Raw genomic sequence first — 14,972 nt, 5'->3', positions numbered from 1 at the left:
AAAAATGAGAAAGAAAATAAAATACCTACTTTTTTTCAAGGAAAATTTTAATCATTTCTCTAGGAATTAACCTAAAATCTAGGCTTTGAAATGGTAATTTAACTTAATAAGTTACACTGTATCCAGACTAAGTCAAGGTAAAAGGAAGATCCAAGTTTTGCATGCAAACTTGACCACCTGATATGGTAGCAGCCGTCTCCTCTGCTAACAAGCGATCCTTCTCTTCCCGCAGTTTCTCCAGTTCCCGCTGGTGCTGCCTTTGAAGATCTTCTATCTTCTTCTGATGTGTCTCTTCCATAGCAGCAAACCCTCGTTCACATGTTGCCTACAAAAAGCAAAAGGGACTTGAAGCTTCTGTTCTTTTTTTTTTTTCAGATCTAAGTCAGGATGCCAAACTATAAAGCAAGCAATTCTCTTCAAGCCAGGCCTCTTGAAGCAGACTCAAATCCCAAAAAAATCATGTCCAGTGGCAGAGTACTACTGAGGGTGCAGTGATTGAGGGAGCACATGCATAAATTGGCGGAGGGAAGGAATAAAGGGGAAGAGCTAGACAGGGCAAAGGATAGTTGGAGAAGCTCTTTAAATTGTCACTATTTAGACAGTTAAATAAGTGACTTGTGTCACTTTTCACTTGTCAAAAATTTTAGGGAAAGATTTTTCAATGGAAAAAAAAAGCCAATTTTATTTCCATATAACTGTTTTAAATTTCATCACTATCAAGAGAAAAGCTCATGTGTTTCCTCTTAAAAATAGTTGTTAGAGTTGGGAAATTAGTGCAATAACAACTTAAATGGACAAACTTTTTAAGGCCAATAACCAACCTTTATTTCTTGTTGATGGAAGAGAAGGAAAAAAGAAGTTGGCAGACAAATTGAGAAAGCTGAGACTTAAAGTTTAGATTTTAAAGTAAATTTTCAAGGGACTATGTTGTAAGGAATGGAAAGCATAATTTGTAAAATGTGTTTGATACTCAAAAAAAAACCCAAAAAACAAAAAAAACCCAAATCCAATCTGGACCCTATTGCTGTCATTATTTAATGGAAAATGCACTGGACTTGAGTCAGGTGTCCTGGGTTCCCAATTTTGCCTTAAACTGACTGACCTTGGGTTCAACTTTTCTGAAATTCAGTTACCTCTTACATAAAATAAAGAAGTTGGGCCAGATGACTGAGCTCAAATGCTATGTTTTGTGCCCTAATGCCAAAGTTTAATTCCAATTTTCAAACTTTTAAGTAATTTTAAGAGATTATTAGTAATGTAACCTAATTGCTTACAGAAGTTATTGCTGGCACTCTGTATCTATACTCAATATAGAGTCTAAGTGCCGCCTTTTCAGGCTCAGAAGGCAAACAGACACTAGTCTGTGTCATGTTACTTAACCTGATGGCTTCTTTAATGGCTAAAAAATTCATTGGGTTCAGCATTTTCAAATTGTGATGGACATAAATCTTGACTAGGAAATCATAGAACAATCTCCTAATTTCAGGATGGAAATTTTGGCCTGACCTATCTAAGCAGGCTGCTTGTGATATTAGATCAATTATAAAAATGACACAGGGGGAATAAAAAGGACTGTTTCAATGCAATGACACATTTTTCCCTCCTATCCTGAAGGATCTCTCAAATGCCAAGTTTCTTGTGAAGACAGGCCACAATTTTTAAAAGAATAGAAGAAATGACAAGCAAAAATTTAAGTATTAATTTAGATCAAAGCTTCTCAAATTATGGGTTACAGTCCCATACAGGGTCACGTAACAATTTGGGAGTCACAAAATTATGACTTGTCATCAGTAAATGTTTGATTTGAAAGATACTTATTATATATATCTATACCTAGGGTTGTGTAAAAATTTCTTGGGTAAAAAAAGGATTGCAAGTGCAAAAAGTTTAAGACTTGGTTTAGATTGTATGCTGCTGCTTGTTAAGACTATGGATTTGAGGTCTAACTATATAATATCTTTGGATATTTTTATTTTGTTCTTTAAAGTGACAATTAAACTTGATTCTGATGCTGCCGTCCTTCCTAAAGATGGAGTTAATGTAAATGTAAAACTCTCGAGTTAACTTGACAATCTTTTTGGCATTTTCTCTCTCATTGCACATTTCTATTTTTTGTGAAACTCATTGGAGATTTGGCTACTTCTTTGCATATATCTCTCTTTTAAAAAGTTGACTTAATCATGTTATTATAAGATTTCCATAACTGAAACTATCTAGCTGGGTCAGGAAAGATTTAGAAGAGAGAAGCAAAATCCTAAGGACCTCATTAATGGGTCTTCTGGAACCTTGAGAGGAAATAGACTTTAAGTACATACTTCCCAAGTATATAAGCCACCTTTCAATACAACTATTCTATGTAACAATAGACTTGGCTAGGCTCTCAATCAGAGAATTTGCTTTTGCATTCTATGTCAAAGAGTTCTATAAAAATGCTGTGGACCAGCCAGACACAGAGATTTGATGTAGCACCCCATAACTTAGGGTAGAATCAAATCTATCAATGTTAAGCCCTCAAAGAGATTCTTTAAATAAATACATATCAATCATGAAAAAGCCCATTCCATTCTGATCTGTTGCTAACTAGCAGTATGATACAGCCCAATATTGGGACTCATCAAGCATAATTACTTAAGTAGCAAGCTAAAGAAGCCAAATTTATTATTTTTATGTGTATGTATGTATCTCACAGATAAGAGGCAATTAAACTTTATATGAAGGCAATGATTTATAAAGCTCAGTGTACACACTAATTATAAAAACTAGAAATTTGATTATGAAGACTCACTTAGGTGCTATGAAGGGATAACTAATTTCACAGAGGATATGAACAAAGAATACTTTTTTTCCTGACCTCTATAAAAGTCTACATGTAAGGTGAGTGAGTATTTTTCACAAACTCCAGTGATTTATTTCCTCATTTAGAATGAATGTTATATAGCTGCAGCAAGAGCACGCCAAGAAGTGGTTTGTAAATAATTCCTCTACTGCTAATTATTATTGTTTTCTCAATAAAATACAATCTTCTCAATTCTTCAATCTTAATACAGCTGTATGTTTGCATTCTGCATGTACCAGGGTCGTTCTTCAAGTCAGAGTTCACTATGAACAGAGAATTAGAATATAAAGCTGATGATTTCTATCTGCTATTTCAGAGTGGAAATGATGAAAGACATACAATCTGATCTTGGCTACAGAGTCTAACAGAAGAGATTGTTCAGCTTGCCAGTGGTAAAGATTTCTGGATATTAGAATCCCACTAAAAAATGCTATGGAGGCAACTGTACCATAAAAGAAGGGCATTGGTCTTTTAAAAGTTTTGAAGCTCTAAATGAGGAGGTGTGATGACACTCATTTGGGGACTAAATTCCTAGGAAATAAGAATTGACATGTGGTCTCTAAAGAAAGGGAAGTAAAAGTCAGACAAATATTTAAGACCACTGTTTTGTTCCTTAAAAACTGGTCATTATACAAGTTATCTGGGGGTAATCAATTTCCCCGGTTAGAACCCACTAGAGGCCAATTAATATTAAAAACAAAATAAATTGTTCCATGGTTACAGGTTGAATTCTGAACTCTTTTCAGCTACTTGCAAATTATGTTTCCCTAGAAAAAGGAAATAGGTAACAAACCCATGCATGGCAAGAAAAAACGCATGTTCTCATGAAGAAAACAAATAAACTTCAACATCTGGTCCAGTCAAGAATGGAATTAGACAAGGTATTACAAACTGTGCACTGTTTGTCTTGCAAAAATTCTTATTTCAGAGGAAAATCCCATAAAGTTTCTTTTAGAACTATCAAATATAAAAGGGCAAAACAGATACTTGAATTGCTCATTATTAGAGATGATATTTATTTCATAGCCTTTGATAGTTTTCAATCTAAAAAGATCTCAAAAATAAAGGACCAGACTGGGGCCAGTGGTACCAGCTCTTTTAAGACAGAGGATGGGATAGGAAGGCAATCAGGAAAGAGGAAAAGAAAGGAAAGCAAATTCTAAAATGCAAAACTGCTTTCTTAGAAAAGTCACAAAAGGGGCATCTCAAGCAGAAGGAAAAACATTATGCAATGTTCATGTCTGATAAAATAATAAGAAAAAGCCATTGAAATGTATTTTTTTGTCATTTGCCTTTCTTCTCTGGGAATAACAGCTCCCTCACCAACCCTGAAAAAAATGATTGAAAGCTTTCCTTTTGGGAATCTTTTCAAAGAGAAGCTATTTTTCTCTTATCCTTTTGCTAAAATCAAACAGAAAGACCATTACCAGAAGCTGTGAGCAATGCAATAAGATTGCATCATGGCAAATGAAGAACACATGTAGCTAATACAATTTAAAACTTATCCATTGTTTCAAGGTATTTGACTTAGAATCAAGCCATTACTTAACTCTGACCTAAAAGCCAAAAAAAAAATCAGGAGCAAACAAGAACATTGCATTAAGAAGGTAACGTTCTCCCCAGTAAATACTCTGTAAATTAAATGATGCTTTTAAATAAACCTTAAGATTCTCAAAGTCTTTTTGGTATTTTTCCCTCAGAGTTGAGGCATTTCCCTCCAGGTCTTTATGTTCCAGTTCTTCTCTCATGACGTTCATCTTGGCCTCCAGCTCTTGGATGCGCTCTCTCAGCCCAGTCATAGAATCTGGCTCATCTTCTGTCATTAACATGGCACCATCGAGTTGGTCTGTGGGCCAAATGTGATGGATAGACTGGGGTTCTGTGGAAGGTGGTACTTCTGGGTTCTGCCTTTGGTAATGGTTCAGTGTTTCTTGCAAACACTGAAGGTTCTGGGTATAATGTTCCTGCAAGGTCCGAAGTTCTTCTTCATGAATTATCTGCAATTCTTTTATTTTCAGCTGAAATTTGTCCTCAAGGGTCTGCATTTGCTCCACATGAAACCTTTCCATATCCTGTTTATCTTTCACAGATGCATCTAGCTGACTCAAGACCCTGGTTCTCTCTGCCTGCAAAGTATTTTTGGTGCTATTTAATTGTTCCACCACACTTCGGATCTCCTCTTCATATCGATCCTGAAGAGCAAAGATGCTTTCGCTGTGCTTGCTTTCGACTTCTTCCAAGCATCGCTGCTGACAGTCTAGCTGAGCAACTTTTGCTTTCAGCTCATCATTTTCCCTTTCAATAATGGAAATCACTTCCAAGTACTCACTCTTTTGCTTGTGAAGAAGTTCTTCATACTCCATCCGAAGGGCAACAATGGCCCGTGTTGGCTCATGGAACGAGGCATCCACACTGTTCTTCCAGGACTCTTTGTAAAACTTAAGCTCTCTTTCATACTCCAGCCTCATTTTGCAAACTGAGTAACAAACCTGAGCTTGAATAATTGCATCTTGAACTAATAAAGAAGAATAATGGCCAAGATGATTTAAGCAACTAAAATATGAAAGTCTTTGTGAAGCTTTGAGAAGCTGTTGACAGTCACTCATGGACTCCAGTGCAGGCAGTGAGACGAGAGCAGAAGCTACTTCCTCTAAGACCTGGGCCCTGTCTTTCAGCTGCTGAGCTATCTGTTCATTAAGGGCCACATTGCTCTGACCTGGCAAGGCAGGGCACTCCGGGGATCCCCCCGAGTCTGGACACGGCAGCATTTCTGATGAGCTCCAGTCCCCAGTTATGGGCACATCTCCCGTAACACTATCAGGAAAACCAAAGGCTTCTGAAATCTGTTGCATCACTCTTTCAAAATCAGGAGTCCTGTAGGCTTTCAGGATTTCCCCTAGCATACACTTGTGTTGTCGAAGTGCAATTCTGGTCCTGTTGAGGTTGTCTTCAATATTTTCCAGCTTTTGGTAAAACGACTCCCTCATGGACTGTGCAGTTACACCAAGTTCTGCCCTGATCAATGTAGCATCTGCTACTGCCGTGACAAGGTCTTGTGGGAAACTGAAATGGTCAGCTTCTGATTTATTTGCTTCCTCCTCCCTGTGTGGTACCAAGTGCTTACTGAGTTCCTCTACCTGGTTCCAAAACTCACCTTCCAGGATTAATTTTTTAGACAAGCTATCTGCTAAGGTTGCAGCTGTGTTAACCACATGTGTGGGTTCCATTGCTGCCTTTGCTGTCAGGTAAATCTCCTGGAGAATGTGGGAAATATCAGAACTTGCATTTTTTAAGGACTCGGCTATCTGATTTATCAATGAAGCTTCGAAAGCTATTCTCTGGGAAAGTAACCTCAACTGCTCTTCCTCAGTCAGTTCAAGGACCTGGGGTTGTACCTGTAGAGCTGACTGACCTTCATTTAGTGAACTGCCTTCTCCAAGCGAAGCTTGACTCAGGCCATTTGAAGAGGACGGTACGTGATGCAAAACCCGGATTGCATTTGATAAAGTGGTCTCCAGGCTGGCCAGAGTAGCCATACACAAATCTTGCTCTTGTTCTTTTTCCACCTTTGGCAAAGATCTGAGCTGTTCCCTGCATTTCTCTAAACAGGTCAGAGCCTGAGTGTTTTTGATTTGGAAGTCCCCCAGCTCACCCACGTGATTTTCTACCAACTTTAGCTTTTCCTGCCTTTCCTTTTCTAGCTGGGAAACCAAGGCACCAACTTGCGACAGACTGGCCTGTAACTGTTCATGTAGCTGTGACTCTGTCCCGGCCCACTGGTGATGAAGAGCAATTAAAGTCTCTTGATTCTGGCCCTGCTGGCTCTCCAGCTTCATAGTCACATCTTTGAGCTTTTCTTCAGTAATATAAAGCTTGGTTTCCAGGGAATGTATGATGGAAATATAAGTTTCTGGGTCACTGACTCCAGAAGGGAGACAGCTAGGAACGGGTTCCGATGACATGCTTTCCTCAGAGAGTGACCGGTCCTGGCTGGTGTCTGAAGATGTGCTACTCGTCCAGTTCTTTTCTGATCCTTCTGGGTGGATGTATTTTTGGCACTGGATACTGGAAAAGCGAATCCTCTGCCTTTTAGCACCGGGGGCTCCCCCGTCGGGCTTCACGAGGGCTTTCTGATGCCCTTGCTGATCTGCAGGCTCCGTCGACTTGAGCGGGGCTAGGGCATCCTCAAGGCCCCTCTCCAAGAGCTCCCCACATAACTCCTTCGGAGCAGCTTCTTCGTTCTGCAGGGGCACATGGTAAGAACCAAGCGGTGCTCCCACAGCTTGTAGGTTTGACCCCAGCTCCACAGGGCTGTCTTCTTGCACATCTGGCTGGGCACCCGGCTCTTCCCCGTCCTTAGTGCTGCTGTCAGCGGCCTTTCTTAACAGCTCCTCCTTGGCCTGGAAGAGCTTCATTTCCGTTTCTTCCAGGCTGCCACCCAGTGCAGTCATTTTCACCAGAGCCTCATGGAGGTCCTGGTCTTTCTTCTCCAGAATTTTCTCATGCATTTCCTTGATGTGTTTCAATTCCTCCTCCTTTTCTTTCAGGACAGTGTGCATTCCCTGGAACTGATCCAGGACTTTCTGATAAGACTGCTCCAGCGTTTGATAATCCACCTCCCACGACTTGAGTTTTTCTTGTAGTTTAGCAACTTTGTGGTCAGACTCTGCAACTTGATTCATCAGCTCTGAGAACCGCTGCTTAATTTCATCCCGTTCTTCTTGAAGACTCCGAATGTGCTCAGCCAGCTTCTGGATGCTGGCCTCCTTTACCTCTAGCTGCTCCTCCAGCTGATGCACGAGCTCACTGCCTTCGAATTTTGCACTTAGTTTCTCCTTCTGGAGAATTTCCATCTGCTGCTCATGGTCTTGCAGCTGATCTTCATACTCGCAGGCCTTGTCCTCCACCTCCTTGAGGTTCTGCAGCAAAGCCTGCTTTTCCTTCTCACAGCTTTCCAGCAGAAGCTCGTAATTCTTCTGCAGCTTCTCCTCCATCAGGGCCTGAGCCTGCTCCCTGGCCCCAAGCTGCTGGCTGAGGTCAGCAATTCTGTCCTGGAGCCTCTGCACCTCCTTCTGATGGTCTCGGTGCAAGGCCTGCTGCATCTCCAGGTCCCGCAGCTCTTGGGTCTTCTCCAGGAGCAGGGCTTCGGCACTTCGAAGCTGCTGCTCGCTCACCCTCAGCTGGAAGCTCAGGGTGCTTTCACTCTGCTGCCACTCTTCCAGCTGCTCTGTGACCTTCTCCTTCTCCATCTTTAAGTCGTTCTTGAGCTTGGCCAGAGCCTGCTCTTTGATCGACAGCTCTGCAGCAGCATTGCTCAGTCTTGCCTGCAGCCGCTGGATTTCAACTTCGTGGTGCCGGATGATGTCCTTTGCCTCCCCATAACTACGTTTCAGGGACTGAATTTGATGATTGATCAACTCCTGGCGTTGGCATTGGGTTTCAAGCTCACTTTGGAGATCTTGATTGACTTTATGGAGCCTCTGCCAGGCACCGGATGGTGAGGTGGCCACCTCAGTCTTAAAAAAATTGATCAAATATTAAATTAGTAACACTCTTGGTGTTCATTTCTGAGTGTCACACCTCTGGTCAGGATGGACCATTAGAAAAGTTCCTTGGGTTGACCCATCTTGGATGACTTTTGTTCTTTGCATATATTTTTAATTTTTTTTTTTAACTCAACAAATCATCTTAATTTTTTAAGCAACTGCTTCCAGGTAAACAGAAAACGTGGACAATAACATCAAACATCTCTAATATATAACAGAGTCTAAGAGAAATCAACCAAACCAAACTGAAAAATGGAACACACCAATAAGGAAAACGAAGACAAAACAACAAGAGAGAGGTCGGAAGTGAGGACAGGAGGAAAAGAGGGGAGAAATCTGCAATTTTTTGTTTGTTTGTTTTGCAAAACAAAAAGTGCACAGTTCTGGAGAGCAAATCCTGAAAGAAAAAAAAGCAAAAAACAAAAAACAAAACCAAAGAAGTGACGTGCAAATAAACGACATCACTTCCTGCCAAATACAAGAAGGGAAGATGGCTGCTTGGGATGACATTTCTGTAGGCTGCTCATTTCTTTTTGAAATGTTACTAAATCCTATAACATGAAGGATTTAATCTTAACCTATAAATAGACAAATGGAAGGGAGGGGATGGAAATCATAAAGGAAAAAATGACCCACAAAACAAACAAACCTTTGTAGAATTCAAAACAAGAAAGTAAGGCATGCAAAGAGGGGGAAAAAATGAACAAATGAAAGGCATGCAAAAGTAGACAGAACTAATATTTTTTTCTTTTTTCCAAACAAATAAATAAATAAATAGTAAAACAAAGATGAAAAAAGCAGCCCAGCCTAAAAATTTGGCCTGCCTGTGGTACTGTTTTCTGGTAAGGAAAGCCCACAGATGTGACACTCAGTTATGTTTAGTTAGAATCCATGCTTAAACCAAAATCATGCAATCCTGCCCTCCCAACATGTTAGCAGAGAACCACCCTGATAGGTCAGTGAACAACCTCATGATATTTGAATGATAAAGTGTGCTTGTTCATTCTGACTCCTGTTAGTCTTTGAAAAGTTTACAAGCACCATATAAATCTTGAGAAATAACAGCAACAAATCAAAGGAAAAGTTAGTACCCACGGATTGAACCTGGGGGCTTCAGTGAAAGGTTGATGCAATCATCCAGGTTAGCCAGAAAAAGCATTTATCAAGTAAATAATGTGCAAAATCTGCTGTTAGTCAGATACCACTATCAGCTAATGAGTAGTGATCCCACTCATTCAAATGGTTCAGTTTAGAACCCAAACTGGTTTTTAATAGGCTATATAAGAAAGTCTATTAAGAGTTGAGGGGCTATAATCAGGAAGACTCATCTTCTTGAGTTCAAATCCAGCTGCAGATACTAAGTGTGTGATCCTGGGTAAGTCACTGAACCCTATCTGCCTCAGTTCCTCATCTGTAAAAATTAGTAGAAAATGAAAAGGCAAAGCACTCCAATCTCTTTGCCAAGAAAACCCTAAATGGAGTCACAAAGAGTCAGATATGACTAAAAAAGAAAAAAAAAAAAAAAGATTTCAATATCATTTCTATGGGATAATTGAAAACCATTGCTATTTCTAGGCTCTAGGTTTTATAGGGCATACAATGAAAAATTTAAAGCAGCTGGAACAATGAAGGTACTGAATCATCTGAAAGGGTCATAAAGGATTGAGGAATATCCAAAAGGACTATGAGTCCATGAACTCAGGGAAGAAGTTGGAAAAAAAAGGAAAGAGAGAAAGAAGAGGAAAAAGGAAGGAAAAGGAGGGAAAAGAGAAAGTAAATAAGAGACAAGAGGAGAAGGAAAAAGGAAAGGGATAAAAGAAGGGATGGGGGAGGAGAGAAGGGAAACAGAAAGGAAAGAAAAGCAAGAGAAAAAACTATGTATCCATAAGGGGACCCACATCTGAGGCTGGTTCATTTTCTGATCTGATCATCCCTGTTGTACCAATTTTTAGACTGTTCGGGAACTTGACTGCATAGAAAGTCTATGAAGACATAATCTACTTAAGTAGATCTTTGGATAGGGTTTAGAACTCATTTTCATTATTCAGAAATCATGGCCATACTAGGTCTATAGTTCTACGACTAAAAGTCGTAGACAGGAAGATTTCTCTCAGAAAAAGCAGTGGCCAAGCTATTGTTAGAGGTAACAGAACCCATAGAGAAGCTACAGCTGGCAATGTAGAAAACTGAGGCTAAAGAAATATCTGGACTTTTCATTTTCTACTAATTTTAACAGATGAGGAACTGAGGCAGATAGGGTTAAGTGACTTACCCAGGATCACACACTTAGTGTCTGCATAATAGATAGTTATGACTGTTATATTCTGAGGGGGGTAGGAGAAGAAGAGACCATGAGACAGTGTCATGGGGGTGGTGGAGAGAATCTAAAAAAAGCTTTCTAAAACCCCACTTGAGATCATAAAAATCTTATTCATCCCTCTCAAAGACGGTCATCACTCTGGTTGATCTGACCCAGAGAAGTGGGAACAGCCAGAAAGACTTCCAAAAAAAGGCATTCAAATCTCTCCCCTGTCTGCAGGAGGATCCCAAGCCATATTTCTTATTTGTTTTGATACTATCTCAACTGCCAACTGACCTTATTGCCAAAGACCAATCTTCACAGGTCACAGAAAGTCATATTTCTTTGTCTAGAGCATTCTACGAAGACAGAGCACTTCCTCATAGACCTTTCAAGAACTCATAGCAACTAAGCATGTGATAGTTTTTAAATTGCTTTCTGATCCTGTCCCACAAAGCTGGGAGAAATAGTGAATACAATGGATGACATATTAAGAATTGAGAACAACAGAATAAAATCCAATAGGAATAAATGTAAATTAATTCAGTTAATTAATTTTAAAATGTAAATTATTACACCTAGGTTTAAAAGTTCAACTTCACAAATACAAGATAGGGAAGGCATACTTGAAGAGCATTTCACCAGTCTGGAGATTTGAGTTTAATATGACTTAATATGATATAGTGGGCAAGAAAGTTAATGGTATAATGATATAAAGAGATCTAATGTCCAGGACAAAGGAAGAGGTAGTTCTAATGTACTCTTCCCTGGGCAGATGATATCTGATTTATTATTGTCTATGCTTCCATTAGTCTCTACCCATTTGACGACATGGAAATCATCTTGCTTTGCAGACTCAATTTTCTTATCTACAAAATGGGGGTAAATCTTACCTACCTAGCTTTAAAGGTAATTGTGAAGAAAAATAAGAAAATGTTTTTAAAAAACATCTTGAGAAGATAAGAAATATGTTGTTGACATACATTTCCAAAAGTGATTATAAGTTCCTTGAAGACAGGGATTGCTTTTTGTTTTGTCTTTTTATCTATAGCATTAATGCCTTGAACATAGCAGGCAATTACTTATATATTTATATTTTATATATATTTATATGATATTTAAAAATATATGTACAAATAAACATTATATTTCATATAATTTATGCATGATTATATAATTTATAATATTTATACATAATTATAATTAATAATGCTTATGAGTTTGATTTATTAGAGCAAATATTCATTAAGTACTCAGAGCCAAAGTGAAAGAAAGTCCTATTTCTGCCAGATGTGAATAACTGTTTTTCAAAATGTATTCTTTCCTCTCCATCAATTTAAAAAATATTCTTAAATAAATTCTTAAATTTCAGGTAAACTCCTTGAATATAGAAAGGCAGCTTTAGCTCGTACTATGTTCACTAAAAATCCCCAGTCCTTATGTAAGGAAGGCCTAAAGAAATAAGTATTTTAAAAAGACCACATTCTGGAGGTCAGGTTTTGCACGTTTCTATTAGACCTGGACACAAATGATATGCACCTTTACACTGAAGCCCAATGAACATAAGTACAATAGAAAAACAACAGATCCCCTTCTGTTCTCCTACCTGCAACACGTAGCCCTCCCTGGCACTCTGCTCCCGACCCAAAGCCACCTTTAGCTGATCCTGTAGAAGTCGATTTTGTTCTAAGAGATCTGAGGCTTCTTTTTGGCTCTGCTCCAGCTGTTGGGAAGAAGAAAAAAATCCAGAACAGGGGAAAAAAAAGAACAGACAAAAACAGGGTAATGAGCACAAAAAAAAAAAAAAAAGCCAACAAAATATATTTCTGGATTCATTTGTGCCAAAGATAAATCAAGTGTTTGTCAGGATTTACAAATTTTAGTAAATATACCTCACTGTTCCTTTAATCAAGGAATAAATGAGCCAGATGGATTGATACCAATCACAAGCAGATGCTGTTATGTACTCCACAGCTCAAAGAAACGTACTTCTCCCATTTTTTCCAGCCTGGGCTCTGACATAAACCAGTCAACTGACAGAGTAATGCTGGACACGAGGGAGTGGATCCCATTTAGAGGTATGTGCCAAAAGAAATTTAGAAAAACAAGTACTGTACCTGTGATGAAAATAAAAGGCAAATTGCCCACCTCTGTAAGGAAGTGGTTTGTACAACAACCTTTTCTCCTTTTGTTTAATCAGAAGTGCGGTATCTTCTTCATAGGGAGTGTCCAGGGATAGATACCCACTATCAATGGAGAGAGGCACTTTTTCCTGTAACTTAGAGTCGCCTGGGCCACACAATTAGCATGCTCATGGCTATGGTCTTTTTGACCCTAGGCCCAATTCTCTATCCCCTACGCCACACTGCGTCTTACTAAGGCAGAAGAAATGTCATCTGTTTGTGAGGAGAAAGTCAATGTAATCCATCACTCAGTGTATGACTAAGCCTCCTCAATGCTCACAGGTGAAGTCTTTTGGGACTGCTGTGTTTAATTTAACACATGCAACCTGTAAAACATATTCAACCATGTGTAGTTTTATATACAATCTTCTTAGTATTTTGAAATATTCTGGGCTAGCTGATGTTTGTTAAATTCACACACAAACACAAAAAAAGGGATTCTTTAGTCATCTCTTTAAACTTCAAATCAAGAAATGGTGAGCAGGTTTAGACTCTCCTCACTAACTTCATTTCTTTGGGAAAAAATCAAAAGGAAACCTTTGAAATAAGGCATTTTACTAGACTAGTCAATGGCCTCATTTCCTACCTAATGGAGAAAGCCAATTTTATTGTAGCTGCTACAAGATGGAACAAAAATGGTTTTCCAAATCAAAGAAAAACAAAACAAATCACCCGCCCACTGATAAACGATGAGGGAAATTTCAGGCTGCATATCACCCACGCTCCAGCAGTCTTCTTGTATTGGCCAATGGCCCAAGACGTTCCCGGACGACAAAAGAGACAAGTTATCCCGGGATCTGGCTCTCTGCAAAGAGACATTCCCTTTCTCTTCCCCCCCACTATTACCTCCTTCTCCAACAAGGAGGTTAGCTCCTGTGTTGGGAGCCTCTCACTGTTGTCCTCCGCAGACAGGTGCAAGGGGGCAATGGGCACTTGTTTCTCCTCGCGAAGGGGGGTGGTCTCCACCTGGTGCCATCGCTGCTCAATCTCGACATGGACGTTCTGAGGCTTCAGCTCTGTGGCCACTGGCGATACTGGGCTCCTGTCCACCTCCATCCGAAGGAGCGCATCCTCTGCGCTCGGCCCGTCGACAGAATCGAGCATCTCGAAGCGTTTTCGCCGTTCTTCTCTCCGCCGTGCACGTTCCTTCTCCAGGTCCGTTAGGTCCATTTCCGAACTCCCCGGTTCTCGTGTCTTACAGGAATCCACAGCACTGGCCCTCTCCTGAGCCAGGGCTTGCTGGATGGGGCGAAACTCAGCCCAATCAAAGGTTTTAGAGCGTCCCTCTCGCCGCCTTTCCCGCGCCCGACTCCTTTTTTGCTCAGGATCCAACTCGGCTTGGTCCACATCCTGCTTCTCACTTGGCTTTGGGCAGCTCTCAAAGGAAGAGCTCGTTTTGTTCTTCTCTTCTGGCAAGGAGCTATTTGAAACAAAACACAAAGAAAGTATATGTCTAGAGTGTCAACTGTTCTCATGCTCTAGATGCTAGAGTTAAGATGCTGCTATATTTAAGCGGCAAATAAAATCACCCAACCTAAGATGCTTTCACTATTGTTTATTCCCACTACAATTCCAGATATTTAGGAAAATAAGAATTAAAAAACCCTCCTGTTTTCAGCAATTGTCAGTTCCATCATGATCACACAAATCTGATCCTGGCTGTGGAAAAAGGAGTACAAGTTGACCTGTTATTATCCCTTGCTATTTGGAAATACAGTACACAATGTGTCCCTTCAAAAAAAAAAAAAACAAGTACAGAGAGGATACAAAATTTTAATTATGAAAAAAGCAAATCTCGCAGTTCAACTGGGATTGATTAAAGAATACCTCACAGCAAATAAGTAAGAGCAATTCCTAATTTGTAGTCTTTCAACAGCTGAGTTGAAACATCCCTTGTATTGTTAAGATGCAATTTCATCATGGGTTATGTTAATTATTTTTACGGGTAGACAGAACATAAGAAAATAAGAGTAAGTAAGACAGAAGATAGATACAAAGAAAATTTACCTACTCTTAGAAGATTTCTCTTCTTAAGCAGAGAGAGCCCACAAGTATTTGCATTAATTTATAGAAATCCCCATGATTCTAGCCTTCTTGGGATGTGTTTT

General features: G+C 39.6%; 1 protein-coding gene across 9 annotated transcripts in view; it reads right to left on the bottom strand.

Moving 5' to 3' along the window:
- Positions 1-14,972, bottom strand: part of MPRIP (myosin phosphatase Rho interacting protein) — a 223,608-nt gene that overhangs the window by 26,879 nt on the left and 181,757 nt on the right. For 7 of the 9 annotated variants that reach the window (XM_031938253.1, XM_031938247.1, XM_031938244.1 and 4 more), the window contains 4 exons: positions 13,711-14,284; positions 12,288-12,404; positions 4,498-8,352; positions 178-325 (listed from right to left, as the gene is read on the bottom strand). In XM_031938253.1, coding sequence (XP_031794113.1) covers positions 178-325; positions 4,498-8,352; positions 12,288-12,404; positions 13,711-14,284 — 4,694 coding nt within the window. The remainder of the gene's footprint in view (positions 1-177; positions 326-4,497; positions 8,353-12,287; positions 12,405-13,710; positions 14,285-14,972) is intronic. The other 2 variants (XM_012542817.3, XM_012542816.3) reach the window with 1 other exon arrangement.

The sequence above is a fragment of the Sarcophilus harrisii genome, chromosome 1, assembly GCF_902635505.1.
Source record: "Sarcophilus harrisii chromosome 1, mSarHar1.11, whole genome shotgun sequence".
In the NCBI taxonomy this organism is placed as follows: domain Eukaryota; kingdom Metazoa; phylum Chordata; class Mammalia; order Dasyuromorphia; family Dasyuridae; genus Sarcophilus; species Sarcophilus harrisii.
The sequence above is the reverse complement of the archived record's forward strand: the minus strand, read 5'-3'. Positions and strand labels throughout refer to the sequence as shown.